The following is a 20835-nucleotide window of genomic DNA, read 5'->3' on the forward strand; positions in this document are numbered from 1 at the left end:
TATCCAGAAACAATAGGGTCAGGAGGTCCAGCACAGGTTAGGAAGCTTGCCACACAAAGAGTAGTGAGTACAGTTAGAGAAGAGTCTACTAGGACAATGATAGTTTGGAACTGATCACTCTAGACAAGAACTCAGTGCTGAAAAGGGAGAAAAGGACACTCAAGACACCCCTCCATTAACAATAGTTCAGACCAAAGTGTTATAAGACAAGAAAATGAGAAGGAAACAAGTTGCCTTCCCTAGAGACAGACAGGGTATGGAGAGAAATGGGGGACATTGATGGCAGGAAGGGTACACTGGTGAAGGATGGTATACATTGTATGACTAAAGCCCAACAATGAACAATTTCCTAACCATGGTGCTTGAATAAAGCAATTGATAAAAAAAAAAAAAGTTAAGGTGTTAAAATCCCATGTAATTCTGTCTCCTGTCCATACATGCATTCATTTATATCTTTTTAGTTATAATAATTTTGTTGGGCTGGAGTGATCGGAGTGATAGCACAGTGATAGGGCATTTGTCTTGCATGCTGGCATCCCATATGATCCCCAGGCTTGCATGATTTCAGAAAGCAAAGCTAGGAGTAACCCCTGAGCGCTGCTGGGTGTGGCCCAAAAACAATTACAAAAGTAATAATTTTGCAAAGCTGAAAAATAGATAAATAAATAGAGCAAAATGAATTTTTTTCAAAAGGGAAATTAGGAATAGTAACTCATTTTTATGATTTACAGTTAGTGGATAAATCTTATGTATAAGAATAAACATTTGAATGAATAAAACTCACGGTAGATTTGGATAGCACATTTTCTAGAGAATAACAGTGACAGTATTTACTTTTCTTATTTTATACAGACTTTTCTTCACAGGAGTTAGAGCTTTTAATTTGTTCCTTTTCCTCCTCCTGGCTCCAAATGTTTGTTGCTGAAGCAATCTTTAAAAAGTTGTGTTTGCAGAGTTCCATCAGTATTTCTTCTGAGCCACTATCTCTACATAAAATGGTAAGTACCAACCACTTTTTTTCCTATTTGAAATTTTATTTAAACACTGTGATATACAAAAAGTTATTCATAAAATGTCTTTTCAGTATTCCAAAACCAATCCCACCACTTTCCACCAGTTACCCAAGTTACCCATCTCCCCTCTAAGCATACCCCCTTAGCTGGCAGAAATAATATATTTTGCTTGTTACAACATATTCATAATGATGTTATTGAAGTTATTATCTGAGGATTTGCTGAGGGTTTTTTAGGTGCTAGTTGAGCCTTTTGTACTATTATTTCTGTTATTTGAGTTTTATGGGCCTCTATACAACTTTCCCATGTAATGTTCTGTGTTCCTACTGGGCTGTCAATACTGTAAATTTACAGTAAATTTATAGGATGATAATGCACCCTATTACCACATATGTGTCCATGCTCTCCTACAGCTATATCACTAGGATGATTCAGCAGCATGGCATCTCCAGCCTAAGAGATTCAGCATGGTGGGGATTACTGGGCTGAGCTGTTTAATAGGAGCAGAAGCAGGTCTGGGTGGGTGATGTACTGGACCTTACAGCAGGCAAAGACTGGGCATGCCTTATCCCAAGAAGGCTCTGGTGCCCTGGACCTGGAGATGGAGCCTCTCAGGTTTGGTGCAGCACAGTTATTGGGCTGTTTAACTGCAAGTAGAAGTTGTGTTTGAAGAACCTTTTTTTTTTTTCCCCTCTAAGATGAGGTCATAAATTAAATAAAAATATTCTTGTTCTTTTAATTATTGAAATATAATTTACATGTGAGTAAATCCCTTGGAAATGGGATTAGTATAAAAAATTTTAATCACTTAAAAGTAAATAAAGATTGAGGGGCCGGAGCCATGGCACAAGCATAAGGGCATTTGCCTTGCTTGCGCTACCCAGGACAGCCTGCAGTTCGATCCCCCAGCATCCCATATGGTCCCCCAAGCCAGGAGCGATTGCTGAGCTCATAGCCAGGAATAACCCCTGAGCATCACCGGGTGTGACCCAAAAACAAAAAGAAAAGAAAAAGTAAATAAAGATTAAGATGTAGAAATAATACAAGAAGCCTTTACTTCCCCCTTACATAGTTCATATGATTATTACTTGGCAAGACTTAGATTTTCATACAGCAACAAAATTTAAAAAATGAAACTATATCAAATTAAAGAGTTTCTACATAGCAAAAGAAACAAGGGCTAAGACAAGCTAACTGAATGGGAAAATATACATTCAACCCATCAGTGACAGGCTAACAGGCTTGATATACAGGGCATATGAAGTACTCAGAAACATTAACCAAAAAAAATTTCAAAAAGCTTATCCAGGAAGTAGAGAGATAACACAGAGATAGAGTGTTTGTTTGCCTTGCATGTGGCCAACCCAGGATGGACCCCAGTTCAATTCCCAGCATCCCATATGGTTCCCAGGGCCTGCCAGAAGTAACCCTTGAGCGCCGCTGGGTGTAACCCCAAAAACTAACTAAATAAATAAATAGATAAGCTTATCCACAAATATAGAGAGGGAATGAGCAGACTTCAGAGAGGAAAACAAGCAGATCACCATTACTTATTAGGGAAATGCAAATCAAGATGACAGTGAGGTAACATTTCACACCAGTGAGAAAGGCACATATCAAAGTAGTAGAAAAAAATCTGTATTGGCAAGGATGTGGTGAGAAAAGAGCTCTCACCTACTTCTCTTGGGAATATGCCTGGTTTAAACCCTATGGAAAATGGTATATAGTCTTCATTCAATGTTGAATTGATTTGCCATATGATTCAGGAAATCCACTTTGGGGCATATAGCCTTAGAACTTCATTCAAAGGACAAATGCACGCCATTATTCATTGCTGTATTTAGTACAGTAACTAAGATTTGGATTCAACCTAGATATTCAGCAATAGACAATGGATTTTGAAGATGTGATATATATGCAATGTTATCTATGATATGAAGCCTGCATATATGTATGTTCCAATATACACAATAATCCTATATATACTACAATAGTGTATATACATTGGTGTATATATAGCATGGCATATATGCATTTATAGTGTGCATATATAGTATACACATATCATAGATATGTTATATAGTGTGTATGCATATAGATGGTGTGTGCATATATCATGCATACTATATATAGTATATATTACCACATAGCTTATACACTGTATAATATATAGAGTACACACACTATATAGTTTAATATGTAAGTATATAGTATATACCAGGGGTCCTCAATCTTTTTAAACAGGGGGCCAGTTCACTGTCCTTCAGACTGTTGGAGGGCCAGATTATAGTAAAAACAAAAATTATGAACAAATTTCTATGCACACTGCATATATCTTATTTAGAAGCGAAGAAACAAAATGGGAATAAATACAATATGTGGCCTGTGGGCCGTAGTTTGAGGACCATTGGTATATACTATATATCGCATACTATATAGTATTGCGTATGTATACAATTGTATATATGCTTGGTATAATTTTGCAATAAATTATAAAGATGTGGTATATAGCAGTGATTCTGTGAATCTATAAGGAATAATGAAATCAAGCAATTTATACAATTAATATTTTATACTATTACAAGTAATTATAATGATCAACTTATAATATTGATCTATAATTATTACAAATATAATTAATAACTATAAATATAAAATACAATGTTTGTATGATTAATATATACAATGTTGTATATATACAATAGTATATATGCATGGTATAATTTTGCCTTGGATTATAAAGATGTGGTATATATATATATATATATATATACAGTGGTCCTGTGCATCTACAAGGAATAATGAAATCAAGCAATATTCTGCAACCTGGTTAGAACTGGAAAATAAAATGCTGAGTGAATTAAGCCAGAAGAAGAAAGAACAAATACTGGATGATCTCATTTATCTGTGGTATACAGAATACCTGGGTGAAGAAATGTAATGTAGTAAAGGGAGAATGGCTAGATTATCCTTGACTCTAGAACTTATGGAGTAGGACAGAGAAGTAAAGAATTCAAGGTGGGCAGGAAGATGAGAAAGGAAAGAAATAGAGGAGCAAAAGTCAGGCTTCTGGTAGAGTGGCATACCTACATAGCCACGGCACAGGCTAAAAAACACTGAAAGCAATAGCTCTAAAGTGCAACAACCGAACTATGTAATGTGCCTGTCATACTGGCAGGTGGAAGTAGAAGGATGTATTGGAAGGGAGAAGAGTTGACATTGGTGGTGGGACTGTTTATAACTATAATTTTGTAAGTATCTATTGTTTCTAGTGGTTTTCTTAACAAATGAATTTGGTTGTTAATTTTCCAGGTTTGGCAAATTATATTTTATAATTATTCATTTATTAACATCTATACTTTTTCTCCTTACTTCAGACTTGCCTTTTGAAGGAAAGAAAGCATTATCAAAATGGAAATGACAAAATACCAGTTTTATTTAAATGATTAGTTCAATAAATATTAAAACTATACATATGGTTATAAAATGTTGGGTGAAAGACTAATCAAAATAACTTTAAAAAATGAGTATTAAAATTAAATTTGAAAAAGTTATTTCCAAGAAGATGTTTTTCTCTTACACGTTATATGAGTTAAACTGAACTTATTCTTTTCTAAGCTATTTTTTATGAACTAGCATTTGCTGTTTTTTAGCTTGTTCAGAATAAATAGGGTGGTAACCAGTGTGATAAAACTAAAAAATAAAACTAATAATGATGAGTCAACACTTTTTTTTTTTATTTGGTTTTTGGGTCACACCGGCAGTGCTCAGGGCTTACTCCTGGCTCTACACTACTCCTGGCAGGCTCAGGGGACCATGTGGGATGCCGGGATTCAAACCACCATCCTTCTGCATCAATGCAAATGCCCTACCTCCATGCCATCTCTCCGGCCCCATCAAGACTTTATTTCTCACTGCTTTATAGGTTTTAATATTTGAGAGATCAATAAAATACTATTTCCCAATAGGTTTTTTCCTATTTGCCAGCTTTGGGGAAAACTGGCATGCATTGGTCTGGAAAGATGCAAGTACCAAAGAAAATAGGACAGAGGCCTTGCCTTGAATCTCAGCGGGCCTTACTAATGCTGAATGGTGCTAAACAGAAACCAGTTGAAGGACTGCCAGAGTTACCGTAAGTAATATTTATGTACCAGAATTTTATTTTTATAAGTATTGATGTAGTTTCAAGCATAATTCATCTTCAATTTTGGATTTATACTCATTATTAGCAGGAATCTCAGTTCTATACTTGATTGATAATTTATTGGAATTTTTTGGGTGTGTCTATGTAAAAATTTTGTTTTATTTTTTCATGATTATCTTAATTTTCTTTAATCATAATATATGCATTTTATTAAGATTAAATGCTTTTCTAAAGGAATAAAATACCCCAAAATAATTATTTTATAGTTTTTTTTAATAATTTTTATTGAATAATGGTTCCAAAGTTGTTCATGAATAAGTTTGATTCACACAAAGTTCCAACCCACATCCTTTTACTAATGTTCATTTTCCACTACCAATGTCCCCAGTTTCTCTATCCACCTACCCCTATGTGGCAGACATTTTTCTTCTCTTTCTCTTTCTCTCTCTCTCCCTGTTTTTTAGGCACTGTGTTTTGCAATATTGTACCTGAAAGGGTATCATCACTTTACCTCCTTTTAGCACCTAGTTTTTCCAGTGATCATTCCAGCTACCATGTCACGCAGTGTTCCCACTTGGTCACAACTGAACTCTTCCTCATTTTTGTGGCAAACTTCCTGCTATAAACTGGCCCTCGTCTTTTATTATTTTATACAATTTTTACTCTGTGATTTAGATCACAAATAAGGGAGTTCAGAGACCTGAGCCATAGCACAGCAGGTAAATAGGGTGCTTGCCTTGCATGCAGCTGACCCGAGTTTAATACTTGTTATTCCATATTGTCCCCCAAGCCTACCAGGAGAGATCCATGAGCACAGAGCCAGGAGTAAGCCCTGACCACCTCCAGGTATGGCCTGAAAACAAAAATAAGTAATGGATTTCAGAATATGTGGTCATTTGAGATCATATAATTGTTAGAATAGCTTTCACCAAAAGAGCTACCTTTTCTTAAAGTTTATAAAAAAAAAAAAAAGGAAAATATGAAATATACAGATAGTAGAGGTCTTAGGCACTTGCCTGGCATGTGAATAAGCCCATCTGATTTCTGGCAACTTATGTGGCTTCCATCACTGCCAGTTTTCCCTGAGCACAAAGCCAGAGTAAGTCTTAAGCATTTCTGGTGTGACCCAGAAATTTGAAAAAGAAGGATAAAAACCTGAAATAATTTTTAGGAAGTATAGCTTCGGAATATGAAAGTAGGCGTTTATTCTAATTTTTAACATTTTATTTTCTCTGACAAAAATTATTTACTTGGTCTTTTTCTCTTTACCTGTCTTACCATAAACATAGACTTTTCAGTGGGCAGCTAATGTTTCAGGTTGATAAATGAAAATTAGTATATTGAAGCTTTTTTCTGCACAGTCAAAATAAATATAAAAATAAAGTAATAACTACTTGAATGAATAGAAGATTAAAGAAGTGTGGGCGTTTTTTGTTTAGTTGGTTTTTTCTTTGTTATTTTTTTTAAATGCTCGTTGTCTAATAATATGTTATCTTGCCTTGGTAGAAAAAGGAAAAAAAGCTTTTTTTTTTCCTTACTGTCTTTTCAGAGAACTGAGCCTTGCTAAATGTTCCTCTTCTTTAAAAAGATTGAAGAAGAAATCAGAAGGAGAATTGTCATGTTCCAAAGAGAATTGTCCCTCTTTAGTTACAAAGATGAATCTTCACAAGACTAATCTAAAAGGTATTTCAAGTATCTAAATTGGGACTAAAAACTTTTGCGGCTTCAATCAGTCTTGCATATTTTACACACGAATCTTTTGGACTTCAAGTATCGAACTAAGCTTAAGGAATACCTTCCTGGTTAGCATGTTATTTTTCTGAACTTTGATTTGTACCAAAATGTGTTCATTTTGTATCCAGTTTAATAGGGTATTCCTCCAGTGGAGTCTTCCCTTGACTCTCCAGATTTGTCGATGTGTGTGTTTTGCACTGAGCTCTTTCCAGATTTGCCTGCCTTACTTTTCTACTCACCTCAACCTGTGTAGCTTAGGATAGTGTCTTCTGATTTGAAAGTAAAATTCAGTCCCATCTCTTTCATCCACAGAAATATTTTTGTGAACAAAGACTGAGGAGTAGGCTATGTTTCATAGCTGTGTTTAGCATATGGACCCTTTTCTTCCAGGCATTGAGCCCAGACTATGAAATGTGTTTGGCTTTTGGTTCTAACTATTCTGGAACCTAAGTACCTAAAGGATGGAGTAACTAGAATAGAATTATAATAATTCACTCTAGCACATTTTTATTTAGGTATCTCTTAACTCATAAATATAAATGGCCCTCCATGAGTATGTATCTGGCCAAATCATTACTGAGTTTAATGTTTATGAGCTAAATTATGTTTATAAAACAAATTTTATTATGTTTTCATTGGAAATAGTAAATTAGCTTTAAAGTTTTCATTAATCTTACGATATAAATTTATAATGGCTTATCACAGATTTAAAATAATTGCCCAATTGTTTCAAACTGTGGAAATGTATTAAATGAGATATTAATGTCAAAAACATGTTTATTTTCTTTGTTTATTGTTTCAGAAAGTAAAATGAGTATAAATAACTTTAGGCCGAAGAGCAGAAGGCAATATGAGGGAAGAAGAGAATTGAGGAATACAGAAAACTTCAATAGCTTTTCAATGTATATAAAAGAAATGTTTTTGAGAGAAGTTGCAGAGAATCTGTAAAACCGAATACTAAAAGTTTGTGACTTCATAAAGAACTATTCAGTTTATTCCTAAGCAATGCCTTTTTTTAAGAAAAATCTTTACATCCATTTAGACTCAATATCTTATTAATCTTGTTTGCATCAGAGATGCATATAGAAATTTTAACCAATATTTAACCAAGTGTATTCCTTTTAGAAAAAACTTCACCATTTTATTTGTCATTCTTATTCAGCTTTAAATGGTACTAGAAATTTTTTTCATGTGTGTCTGTGTGTGTGTGTGTGTTTATATTAAGAATCCCCATTTCTCCTTCTCTGTGCTGCTGTAGCCAAGCCAGGCAGCCTATTGAGAAGCAGCAAACCATCTGTTAATGGATTTGAAGTTCTGAATTATACTTGAGAGTGTAGAGGCACTCGTGCTTAGCCAGAAACATTCATTTGAATTAAGCTATAAATGCTGTATAAAAAAGAGCCATACATTTAACGTAGGAGCATGAATAAATTTAAGAGAGGGCAATTGCACTCTAAACTTTTATTACTGGAAAACCCCATATTTTTGGTGTTCTGTGATCATTTGGGGACTTTCTAGTGGGATTGAAGCTTTAAACCTTGAACTAGGAGGAGACAATACCTATGTTAAACCTTTTACAGTAGAATTTCATTACAGAATTCTTGATAGAACAGAGGCTCTATGTATTGATGGGGCTCCCTTCCCCCCTTTTTTATTTTTTCAGTGTGAAACATGCTTAAACCAGTCAAAAGGAGAACTCAATAAATAATTTTCTGGCATAGGGCCAGATCTCCTAGTTCATGCCCTTTGATTATTTTCTGTAGTTGATACCTTGTCTTCTCTAGAATAATCTATTAAATTTTTATGGCAGGAGAAACAGCCCTCCATAGAGCTTGCATAAATAACCAAGTAGAGAAACTGATTCTTCTTCTTTCTCTGCCAGGAATAGACATCAATGTTAAAGGTAAGTTCTGTAATCTCTGTGGTCTAATCTATCGTCATAGTATTGTGATTTTAAGTTGTTTGATGTTAGCATTTTCAGAAAACATGTAAATATATTTATCTTGTATGTCTTTAAAGTATTATCATAAGTAAATTATACTTTGATTTTCTTAGTACAGGTGCAAAAATTTTTTCTGTTGTCTGTATTTTTATTACATCCCAACACCAATATTTTAATTTCTTTTAAATTGCAATTAGAACTATGGGGTTACCCTGGGTAATTTTATCAAAGCATTCTGATTGTGTGTGAGGCAACGGGAAAGACATACTGATATGGGAGATAGATTATCAATAATAGCTCACTAACCAAAGTCCTACTTTTGCTGTTTTCAAACTTGCCTTGATTTCTAATTTAGACAATGCTGGCTGGACGCCTTTGCATGAAGCCTGTAACTATGGCAACACAGTGTGTGTCCAGGAAATTTTGCAGCGTTGTCCAGAGGTAAATCTGCTCACTGAAGTGGACGGGGTAACTCCTTTGCATGATGCACTGTCAAACGGACATGTAGAAATTGGCAAGCTGCTACTTCAGCATGGGGGTGAGTGCATTTATGCTAAGTGGGTTTGGATAAATTTTCCAGTATTTTTGATGAAGCCCTCAGAGGTAGAAAGTATTTTGTGTTTAAGATCAATTAGGAAAGATGCCTTGATTTCATATTAATGAAAAGGTCATGATAACTAAGTTTTAGATTGAAATAAACACTTGTATGTAGTAGGGACAAAGCCTTTCATAGCATTCATTTAGTGTATTAGTATGTATTTAGAATTGTATGCATTTTTAATTGTGTGTGTTAGTTTTAAATACATCTTTTACTTAAAAATGTATAATGTCTTTGTGAACCAGCCATTTCTCAAAGATTGGGTTTTTTTAATTCTTACTTAAATTCTTATGTATAGCTTAAAACTAAAGTTACCTTTTTTAGTCAGTCATTTCTTTATAGACTATAAAAAGTCTGAGAATTGTTTTCATTCATTTTGCTGTGAATTGCATTAAAGTAGGAAAACTCTTAAATGGTAAATAATTTGTTTTATATGGAGATAACTTAATCTGCTTTTTATGCAGATTTTTCATCTTTGCGTCAGAGAATACTACCACCACTTCCAGTGACATTGTTTTTATATTTGATTGATACAAATTTTACATTTGTATGTTCAAACTCTTTTGTACTTTAAAAAGAAAAGCAAGAAAACTGATACCAAGCGTATAGTGCAGAAATAAAGATTTGTATAAATTCTATTATTTTTACCGGCACAAATTTTATCAGCGGGCTTAAGATAATTTTGTCCTTAATTAGACTCTGGATTCTGTAGGATCATAAAAATGTTTTCATTACATAGCTTTTTATTGTAACTATACAGTAGAATTACATACACATATATGTAGAAAACAGGCTATATAGAGTAAATTTTAAGAAATTTGTTATTTATAGTCTTCTCCTGCCCCCTAAAGGCTTTTCTATGTCTGTTTTTAGTGACACATTCCTGGTTCAAAATATTTTGCATTTTTTTAAAGCATTTACTAAAACTAATGTTTTTTCCTAAGTGTTTTATTTTGCCACTCATATGTAGGTCTGACTTTTCAAGCCAAATATTGGCCTTGCTTCTTGTATGTCAATGATGGGAGACTGTTGATTATTAGTTGTCACCTCTGACACTTTTAAGTTCAACTCTTCGACTAGAGAAAACTCATAGCCACATGAATTTTTCTAGGACTTGTTGGAGAATGTAAATGCATGAATTCCTTACCTAAGAGGGGAAATATATTTGTTTGTGTATTTGTCAATATACGGTGGCAGTCATAAAGACATCTTTACCTTGATTCTTTTCTGGTTTTGACATGTCAAATAATAGAACAAAACACATCATTATCATAACAGTAGTATCTCTTTGTTGTGTGTGATTTTTTATTTCATGAGAACAGTAATTTTTAAAAGTTGCATGTTCTATAAAACCTTAGTATTTTAGTATATGTCATCTTGTTTTACTTTTAAAAAAGATGGGAAATATTTTCTGGATATAATGAAAAGAGACCATATTTTAAATTATTGTTCTTTTTTATCCCATAAATTGTACACTACTCATGCCATCAGTTGTTGGCCTTTATTAGTATAATTTATTTTATGTCTCAACCACTATGTACATCTAATCAGATTCATCCTGAGTTATTTAGTTTTCTGACATTTCTATGCTGTAAGGTAGTATACCTCCTGATTATGTCTACTAGTACTAACCCCTTTCTGATATCTTTAATAACATTTTTCTGGCAAAATGCATAAATAATTATAGGAATTGGCTGACAGTGGTACAACGTATACCTATATTTGGCTCTCTGATAACCAAATATCAAGTCTGTCTGTGGCTACGGTTTAGGGAAAAATTATATTCAGTACTTTTTAAGTCATTGATTGGACAGGCTTAAGTAGGATAAATGAATAAAATCTGAGTTTCATACAGAGCAATTAACTTTTAATACTTTGTGAGTATTAAAAACTTAAAAACTGAACATAAGACATCGTGAATGGAAAGTGTTTTCTTGCTGTGCAAGTCTTTTCTCAGTCTTTTAGAAACAGAAGAGGGTATCTTTTCTTTTAGTGATGCCATGGGACACCTCTAACACTTTCGTACTAAATTTATGCTTGATGATGGATTTTGTAATCTGGGGACACAATTTATATTTTAGTATATTTAGAAAGTTTTCTTCAAGTTTTTAAATTTTTTTTTACTTGAATATTGCTATTAAATCAAGGCAGGTTTTTCAGGTAATCCTCTTTAAATAATTGAATTAAATTTTGTTTTATTAAAAGCCCCATCATCATTTTTTTAGCCAATTAATTATGTCAGTGGTGTTAGTACAAAAATAATGGAAACAGAACCCTAGATGCTTTTAGGGAATAAAAGAGCTGCCCTACAAAATTCTTTACTCTTAACGTTTTTCGTTTTCTCCCTCTAGGCCCAGTGCTCTTACAGCAGCGGAATGCTAAGGGGGAATTACCCTTGGATTATGTTTTATCCTCTCAAATCAAGGAAGAACTATTTGCCATGACAAAATTAGAAGATACAGTGGATAACTTTCACGCACAAGTAGAGAAACGTTTTCACCAACAGCAACTTGAATTCGGCTCTTTTCTACTTAGTAGAATGCTGATAAATTTTTGTTCCATTTTTGATTTATCTTCAGAGTTCCTCTTAGCTTTCAAAGGGTTAACACATTTAAATGAGCTTCTGGTGGCTTGTAAAAATTATAAGCAAGCTACCAGTGCTCGTGCTGATTGGTTATTGGATCTTTATGCTAGAAATATAAAGACTTTGCAGAAGCTCCCAAATATTCTCAAGGAACTGCATGAAAATCTGCAAGTGTGTCCTGGAGTACACACTGAGGCCTTACTGGTGACCCTGGAAATGATGTGTCGGTCAGTCACAGAGTTTTCTTGATGATGCCAGAAATGAGTCAACATTTCTAAACCTTCTCTATTTGCTATTTTATTTACTGTGAAGGTTTTAAATTATTAACAAATATTAGTGTAATTTATTTATTGTTAGAATTTGTAGACTTGCTAAATTTTAAAAGCACTTAAAGAACTTCTCCAAAACTCTTGGATAAGCTTCTTTTCCAGTGTGGTGGAAGTTGACTCTAAAGTGAAGAATAATTTTATTTGTTATACCTGCACAGCTTTCATTACCTTTATTATTATTCTCTGTGGATTTAAGAGTAATTATTTATATTGTACATGTAAATTTTTTATTTAAGTATTTTTTCTAGAAAAGTCAAAATGTTGTAATGTTTTTTTTTTTTTTCGAGGTGTTCTAGGTCATAGAATCATGGCAAAGGTTTCCAGTCAAATGTGTTATTCTTCTGGGCTTTCAGACTGAAATGTTTGTTTTAATTTTGTGTATTTCTAAATAAACATTTCTAAAATTTACAATAATCTTGGTTTGTAAGTGCATTAAATTGATTATGCAAAGTTTGAGAATGCTGACAGTATTCTATAATTGAAAATACTCTGACTCATTACAAATTAAGATTACAAGTGGCAGCTAAAAATAAATTTCTGATTATCTTAAACTTACTGTACAGTACAAATTTACAGAGTCATTGCATATCAACCTGCATTTTTTTTTCTAATAGCAACTTGTAGTAACGTTACCCAAAAAGAGTATGGATAATACTCGTTTGTGAAATTAGGGTTGCTTCACAAAGGAGACATTATGTTGTGATACAGCTGGAGAAGAAACATTAAAACTTCCTTTTAGCTAAAGTGATCATCTCTTAGCAATTAATCTGTTAAAGAAGCACGCTTTGCTTTTATCTTAGAAATAGATCTTTAACAAGAATCATATGCCAAATGTTTTATTATTCAGTCCTTACTCAACAGAAAATTGCTTTATTATTATATCAGCTCCTAGTAAAAATTAAGGTGTTTTCCTTTTATATATCAAGTCTACCTTTGTTATGTGTTACAACTAGCCTCCAAAAGTATAATTTTATACAGATTTCTTACTTTATTTATTTATTTATTTATTTATTTATTTATTTATTTTGGTTTTGGGGCCACACCAAAACCTACTGACACTCAGGGGTCACTCCTGGGTATGCATTCATAAATCTCTCCTGGCTTGGGGGACCATATATGACAGTGTGGGTGGGGGTGTCAAACTGCTGTCCTTCCTAGTTTAGCTGCGTGCAAGGCCTTACCATTGCGCCACTGCTCCTGCCCCCACATTTACCTTTTGTTCAATTAGTCAAAGTATCAGAGTAAACTTAGATATTTAATTAGAGACTTTGACATCAGACAAATACATTTTGAAGTCTTAACTGATTTTTTTAGCAACTAATTTTAACGCAAGTTTCTTTGTTTTAAGTTTTTATTTTTTACCTTGTCAAATGGAAGTAGCACTAGGTTATGTTGTTGAAGGTGCTGCTGTTATTGTGCTAGAATTATGCAACCCTACACGTCATATGTCACACAGCACACTATATTACATCTATTCTAGGTCCCCTTTTTGTTAGTTGTTAGGACCATACCTAGCAATGCTCAGAGATGTCAAAATCGTATTCTACTTCTTGAGTTCTTAGCTTCAGCCTTTCTAATTCACTTAACTCTTTTTGTTATTATCAGTCGTTAAATTAAAAAAAGAGTAACTTTATACTGGTAATAAATAATTTTAAGTAAAAAACAATTTTGAAAGTTTTACTGTTAAGAATCAATTTTTCTAACTTTAAATATTTACAAATATTTATGGAATTGCAATTAGTATTAAAATATTTCATAGCTGTCTTCTATAGTCCCAATTATGTACTTATTAAACCCTCAAAAGCCATTGAGTTTTGTGTCTTAAAGGTGTGTACAGTTTTGTAATTACTCAGAATTACAATTTGACAGTGTGGCTTATTGATGCATATGCTTTTCTGCATGAAGCTCTGGTAGATTCTATCCCTAGTATCAACAGGCATAAAAAATACAACTTAGCAATACAGCAAATATGAATAATTTTTAACTTGCAATAAAAATGTTATTCTAATTTTTTAACCTAATAATTAAATTACTTCCCCCACCTTCATCCCCATCTCTTCCTTTCTCTTCTATATTTGTGATGGATAGAGGTCACACATAACTGGTTGTGTTGTTCACACAACTTATGGCATTGGATGTTGATTTACATACTTTTGTCATGGTGATCATTGGGTGGCACACATTCGGTTGCAGGGCTGCCAAGGGCCACACTGATCTTTTGTGGGGTTCACACATCTAGTTGTGCCCTCACACACCTGGTTGATCTCACTCTGTTGAAGCTTTTGGGATACTAGACAGGACTCTTTAGCACCTGTGCTTGGCACTGGCATTTTCACTCAGCCTTGGAAGGCTGTTGCTATGGGTCCTCTAACCACTACTTTAAATATTTAAGATAAAAGAAATAAAAATTGCAAATAAAGGTGATTTCATAGCTTAAGTCCTACTTAGCCTTTAGTTGATATCTTGGAGTTTCAGGTGCTAAAAGCCAATCTGACTAATTCTATTCTTTTGTTCTATTCCAGATTTCATATAATAGGTCAATGAAGTTAAATAAAGCCTATAGAAATGTGATAGTATGAATAAATCCTGAAGGTGATTTCTGGACTTTTAATATTTAGCTTTCCCTCTACACAGTTCCCACAAATTAATATATTTTTAAGGTATAGAATGTTTGATGACAGTCCTTGAGAAAAAGTTTGGAAAATTAAAAGTTGTTTTGGGGGGGTGGATAGTTCTTAATTTTACTGTGTAAGTTATGGTCATTCAAGAACATAAATTTCTCGTCACTAACTTCAAGATTAATAGAAACATCCTCCAACATGTCCTTTGTAAAACTTCAATATTGTTTGAATTCACTTCTCCAACTATTATGTACAAAATAATTTGCTTAAATGGGGCTCACTGCAGTAGAAATGGGAAGTCTGGTAAACTAAATTTACACATTTTATTATCTTTTATATAAGCTGCTGACAAAGTTTGCTGAAACTTAGTCATGGCTTTTTCATTTTAGTTGCAAAATATGACTCTTAAGTGTCTGATTATTTCTTTGATCAGTACAATTTTAACAATTAGAATGATAAAGATGTGAATGTTCTTTTGCAATTTAGTGAAATAAGCATTGGAATTTTGTAATATAAATGCCAGGAAATGTTTGCCATCTTGCTCATTCCTGTTATAGGATGTTAACTTAATGAATACCTTCCCATGCAAAAATTATTGGTGGAATGTGCAATCTATATGCCTTTATACATTCCCCTAGTTAAGTGATGAACTTGATTAAGAGCTTGTCGCAGTTGATTCTTAATCAGTAGGAAGGGGTCATCTTTGAGTGACATGAGGCTCTCTTCCCCTCAGGCATTCATCAGGAGACTTCTTTGCCAATTGCACCTCCTGCTGACATGAAGCTGGCAAAACTCAAAATGATAATTGTTTTTATAGCAAATGTGGATTGAGTTAGAAAGGTCAGTGATGGCATTATTGGAATTAGGCTGTGCCTGGTGATGTCAAAATTGGAGATATGGTATAGTTAACTACCTCTTTTAAATCATATTGTTTTTAAATTTTTACCTTGTAGATGAAAATGAATTGTGATGGAATAATATATTTTTGTGGTCAGTTGCTTTGATCAACTGATCTAGAATTAAACATTGGACTGTAAACTAATTATGTCATTTTCTGATCCTTTTTTAAATTTGTGTCCAAGCATACATTTTTAAGCTACTTACAAATACTACTAAAAAATACTTTCACTATGGAAATACATGTTGTTTGTTTTGTTTTTTGGTCACACCCAGTGACGCTCAGAGGTTACTCTGGCTTTGCTCTCAGAAATCATTCCTGGCTTGGGGGATCATATGGGACGCCAGGGAATCGAACCACAGTCTATCCTAGGCTAGAGCGCACAAGGCAGATGACTTACTTGCTTGCACCACCACTCCAACCCTGGAAATACATTTTTAATATCTTTTACCATTAAAAGGTTTTTAAGTTTTCAGTACTAATATATATTTAGTACTTTATAATATATCTCAGGTTCTGAAGGCACCACACAACAAAGAAACAAATCTTTGATTTTTTTTTTTTTTTTTTTTTTGGTTTTTTGGGCCACACCTGGCGATGCTCAGGGGTTACTCCTGGCTGTCTGCTCAGAAATAGCTCCTGGCAGGCACGCGGGACCATATGGGACACCGGGATTCAAACCAACCACCTTTGGTCCTGGATCGGCTGCTTGCAAGGCAAACGCCGCTGTGCTATCTCTCCGGGCCCAAATCTTTGATGCTTAAGTTTCGTGAGCACGTATGAATTAGTCAGGGAAACTTTCTGTTATTTGAAAAAGTAAAAACCAATCACACGTCCAAGTAATAAATTTTCTATCAAAGAAGAAACTGGTCTTTGGGAGTACTTTTATATTATGAGGTCTTTCTAATACCATGTATATTTTATTTATTATAGCTTTTAAGTTATCAATTTTGATTATAAATATGCTTATATATTTTAACACTTGAAAGAGCTCTGAAATATTAAAACGAAGGACTGAATTTTGTCATATAATATTTCATAATTGTGTTAAGAGTTATAGTTGGATGTACACAGTTATTGCATCTCATCACTAACCAAGTGATCAAGACCTTTCAGCATTGTCTTTGTTACTTCTAGTCTACCTCTTGAGTAATTTTTGTTTTTGTTTTTTGGACCACATCCAGAGATGCTTAGAAGTTACTGCTGACTGCACTTAGGAATCACTCTTGGCAAACTTAAGGAACTATATGGGATGCCAAGGATTGAACCCTGGTTGGGTTCAATTTGTAAGAAATGTGAGCTCCCTATTTCCTGAGTCATTTTTAAATCATGTTTCTGTTACATATATATATATATATATATATATATATATATATATATATATATATATAAAGAAATATGGGAGATTTTCTCCTGAAATTTTACCTTTATTCTAAATTAAGATTAAAAGAGCAAATTGATGTGATGATCATAAAATCATGTTCCCAATACATTAGTTTGTATGTGACATTTATTTATGTAATATGCCCTTAACAAAGATAAAAATAAGTGAAAAATTTTGAGTCAATCATTTATAAATATAGATGTCTAATTTCTTTCAAATTATGGCACCCATATCTTAGAATGTTGAACTCAGTTTTGATTAATCCCTTTTCATTCAAAAGTCTAAATTCGATCATGTTAACATTAATACATAATGAATGTTTAAAATTAATAGAGAATGGGGACTATGTTGTAACATTTGATTTACTTCAACCAAAGAATGGAAGTTTTATTTTAAAATATGCTTAGCACTTCCAATAGTGAATTGCACTGAACTGAAAATCTGGAGTCCAGCTTTGAATTTACACCTATCGTACTGTCATTTATCTTGATAGTAGATGAACTGAAATTTCCACAGAGTCTCCATCTTTCTGTCCTCAAATGAAATAGTCATGCTAAAAAAAATCATTAATCTTAAAGTGGTGACAGATAAAAAGAACTTAGTTTGTTGTCAGTACTTCTCAACTTAAAGGTTAGGTCAACGATGGTTTATATCATGACACTGATAAATTTTTCTAATGATCAGAATAGTTTGATTTATAGTAGTTTTTTGTTCTTAGTTTAAGGAATATATATCTTGGGTCTCTAACTGCCCTAAAGATGCATTTTTCTACTGCCAGTCTCTTATAAAAAAAAAAAAACAATCAGAGCAGTAAATAAAATTTGGTAAAATTAAAATACATAGATAGACCTCTGAAAGTTTAAAGGTAGAATAAAGTTGAAGGCTAGGCAAGAGGATGGGAAAATGTTAAAAATCTTTCTGGATTAAAGATAAAAATTACTAATGCTGTTTGATATATGTTGAAATTAATGTAAGCATAAAATCAGTCTAACCTCAGGAATAGACTTTGAAAATATTAATAATGTTGAATACGGGCCTTTTAATTATAGGTTAATTTAGTTCAAAATAAAAAAGAGATCTTTTTTCAAATAAAATTAAAAGCAATTTTTTTATAGGAGGATAGAAGGGGGAGGGTCACACAAACAATGCTCAGGGGTTAATCCTGGCTCTGCACTCAGGAATTACTCCTGGAGATACTTGGGGAACCCTATGAATGCCAGAAATTAAACTCAGATTGGTCAGGTGCAAAGCAAAAGCCCTACCTGCTATTCTATCACTCCAACCCCTAAATACTGCTTGTTTTGTTGGTTTGTGCCACAGCCTGCAGTAGTCAGAAGTTACTCTTGGCTCTGAACTCAGGAATCATTCTGGTGTTGCTTAGGGATCATATGTGATGCTGAGGATTTAACATGGATCAACAGTATGCAAGGCAATACCCTCCCTGCTGTACTATCACTCTGTTCCTCCCGTAAATATCACTGGAAAGTCAACAAATACATAATTTTAACTAATAACCAGTCCTCTTCTCAATATTAGGCAAAATCTATATTGTTTCTATTTTATTTATTAATCATTTTGATTCTTTTTTCATATTTTCAAAATACTTTTTAGTCCTGCTTATTTAAATTAATGGAGGAAACGGTGGCCACAGCAATGATACAATTGTAATGTGCTTACCTTGCACACAGTCCACCAGAGTTATATCTATGGCATCCCGTATGGTCTCAGTCCCATAATAATTCCTGAGCACAGATCCAAGAATAACTCCCAAGCAACACCAGATTGGCCCAAAAACAAACAACAAAAACAAAAATAGATGAAGTGGACTTAAGAGAGGTTACGGGCCCGGAGAAAATAGCACAGCGGCGTTTGCCTTGCAAGCAGCCGATCCAGGACCAAAAGTGGTTGGTTCGAATCCTGGTGTCCCATATGGTCCCCCGTGCCTGCCAGGAGTAACCCCTGAGCACCGATGGGTGTGACCCAAAAACCAAAACAAAAAAAAAGAAAGAGAGAGAGGTTAAAAATAATTTATAAAGAGGTTGCAATAGTGCCCTTTGACATTTGTCTTGACCATTTTAGATATTTTCTATAAAAAAATAAAAATAGAACCTACCAGGGCCTGGAGAGATAGCACAGCAGAGTTTGCCTTGCAAGCAGCCAATCCAGGACCAAAGGTGGTTGGTTCGAATCCCGGTGTCCCATATGGTCCCCCATGCCTGCCAAGAGCTATTTCTGAGCAGATAGCCAGGAATAACCCCTGAGTACCGCTGGGTATGGCCCAAAAAAACCAAAAAAATAAAAAAATAAAAAAAATGGAACCTACCTAAATAAGATTAAGTGTTTTCTCTAAGGAACAGTAAGTATTCTATTTTGTACTATTGCAAGCAAATAGATTTTAATGTGATTGTAAAAGAATTTTAAATATTTCTTTTTCACTTCACATTTCTTTGAATTATAACTTGTTTTTGTAATACCAGGTAACCAATTTATTTTTCAGAAGTAATAATCCTGGTAAAAGAATTGGTCTTAATATTTTTTGTTTTCCTACTTAAACTGTCACATACCAGATTTTTTTTAATAAAGTACACTTAAACTATTTTTATTACTTTATTAACACTGGATTTCATAGTTGTTCATGATACATTTGTTTCTGGCAATCCATGTTCCAATACCTATCCCACCACCAGTGTAAAATTTCCTCCACCCATGTCCCCGGATTCACACAAACCCCCAAGCCTGCCTCCTTGGCAGGCACAAAGTAATTTACTTTATATTGCTTATTTATAACAAGGTGATGATGGAATTATTGAAAAAACTTCAACAAAAGATTCTTTGTGAAAATTATTATATCTTAAAAGTCATCTGAAATTTTGCTAAGCTGTTTGTTGCTAATTGATCATTCTGTTATTGTTTGTGTTTTGGGGTCACACCTGGTGGCACTAAGGGATTACTCCTGGCACTGCCCTCAGAAGTTACTCCTGGCAGGCTCTGAGAACCATATAGGATGCTAGGGACTGAACTGGGTCGACCGCATGCAAGGCAAACACCCTACTGGTTGTGCTATCACTCTGGCCCTTATTAGTTTTGTTTCTAAACCTTAAGTGTCTTCTATACTACACTGACATCTAATTTGGTGCATTCCTAGTGGGGTACCAGTACTGAAAAATTTGGAAGTGCAAAAGGTTGGGAGACTGTCTAAGACCCTAGAGTTCTCAACCCAAATACTGGCATACCTAGAGTTTTGGTCAGATGTCTGCAGGGATCAGTGATAAACAGTGAAGTTGGGCCATGGGGTTGGCAGTAATTGTAGTGTGGGTGTAGCTGCTGAGGCTTTGGTAGGGTGCCAATTTGGGCCACCTCTCCTCCCACGAGTGGTCCACTTTTTATGTTTGAGGCCTTGATTTTTCTATATTTGATTTACGTCTCTTGAGGATAAACTGAGTCTATGGACATGGCGACGGCTGTGGGACATGTCTGCAGCTATTAAAGTACACATTTAGAACATAAGATAGAATCTAATACAGTTTTATCTAGTGCAGACCCCAGATAACAAGCATGTACTACCTACTTTTCTTTTGAGAGTGGACT

At 34.0% G+C, this 20835-nt stretch overlaps 1 protein-coding gene across 1 annotated transcript in view; it reads left to right on the top strand.

The window, feature by feature from the left end:
- SLF1 (SMC5-SMC6 complex localization factor 1) overlaps window positions 1–12758 on the top strand; it is a 71604-nt gene extending 58846 nt beyond the window's left edge. Inside the window, exons 16-21 of the mRNA XM_049769114.1 lie at window positions 853–998; window positions 4982–5145; window positions 6707–6840; window positions 8702–8794; window positions 9189–9371; window positions 11783–12758. Of these exons, the coding sequence (XP_049625071.1) occupies window positions 853–998; window positions 4982–5145; window positions 6707–6840; window positions 8702–8794; window positions 9189–9371; window positions 11783–12264 (1202 nt within the window). The 3' untranslated portion in view covers window positions 12265–12758. The remainder of the gene's footprint in view (window positions 1–852; window positions 999–4981; window positions 5146–6706; window positions 6841–8701; window positions 8795–9188; window positions 9372–11782) is intronic.
- Window positions 12759–20835: the final 8077 nt, after the last annotated feature.

The sequence above is a fragment of the Suncus etruscus genome, chromosome 2, assembly GCF_024139225.1.
Source record: "Suncus etruscus isolate mSunEtr1 chromosome 2, mSunEtr1.pri.cur, whole genome shotgun sequence".
Lineage (NCBI taxonomy): Eukaryota > Metazoa > Chordata > Mammalia > Eulipotyphla > Soricidae > Suncus > Suncus etruscus.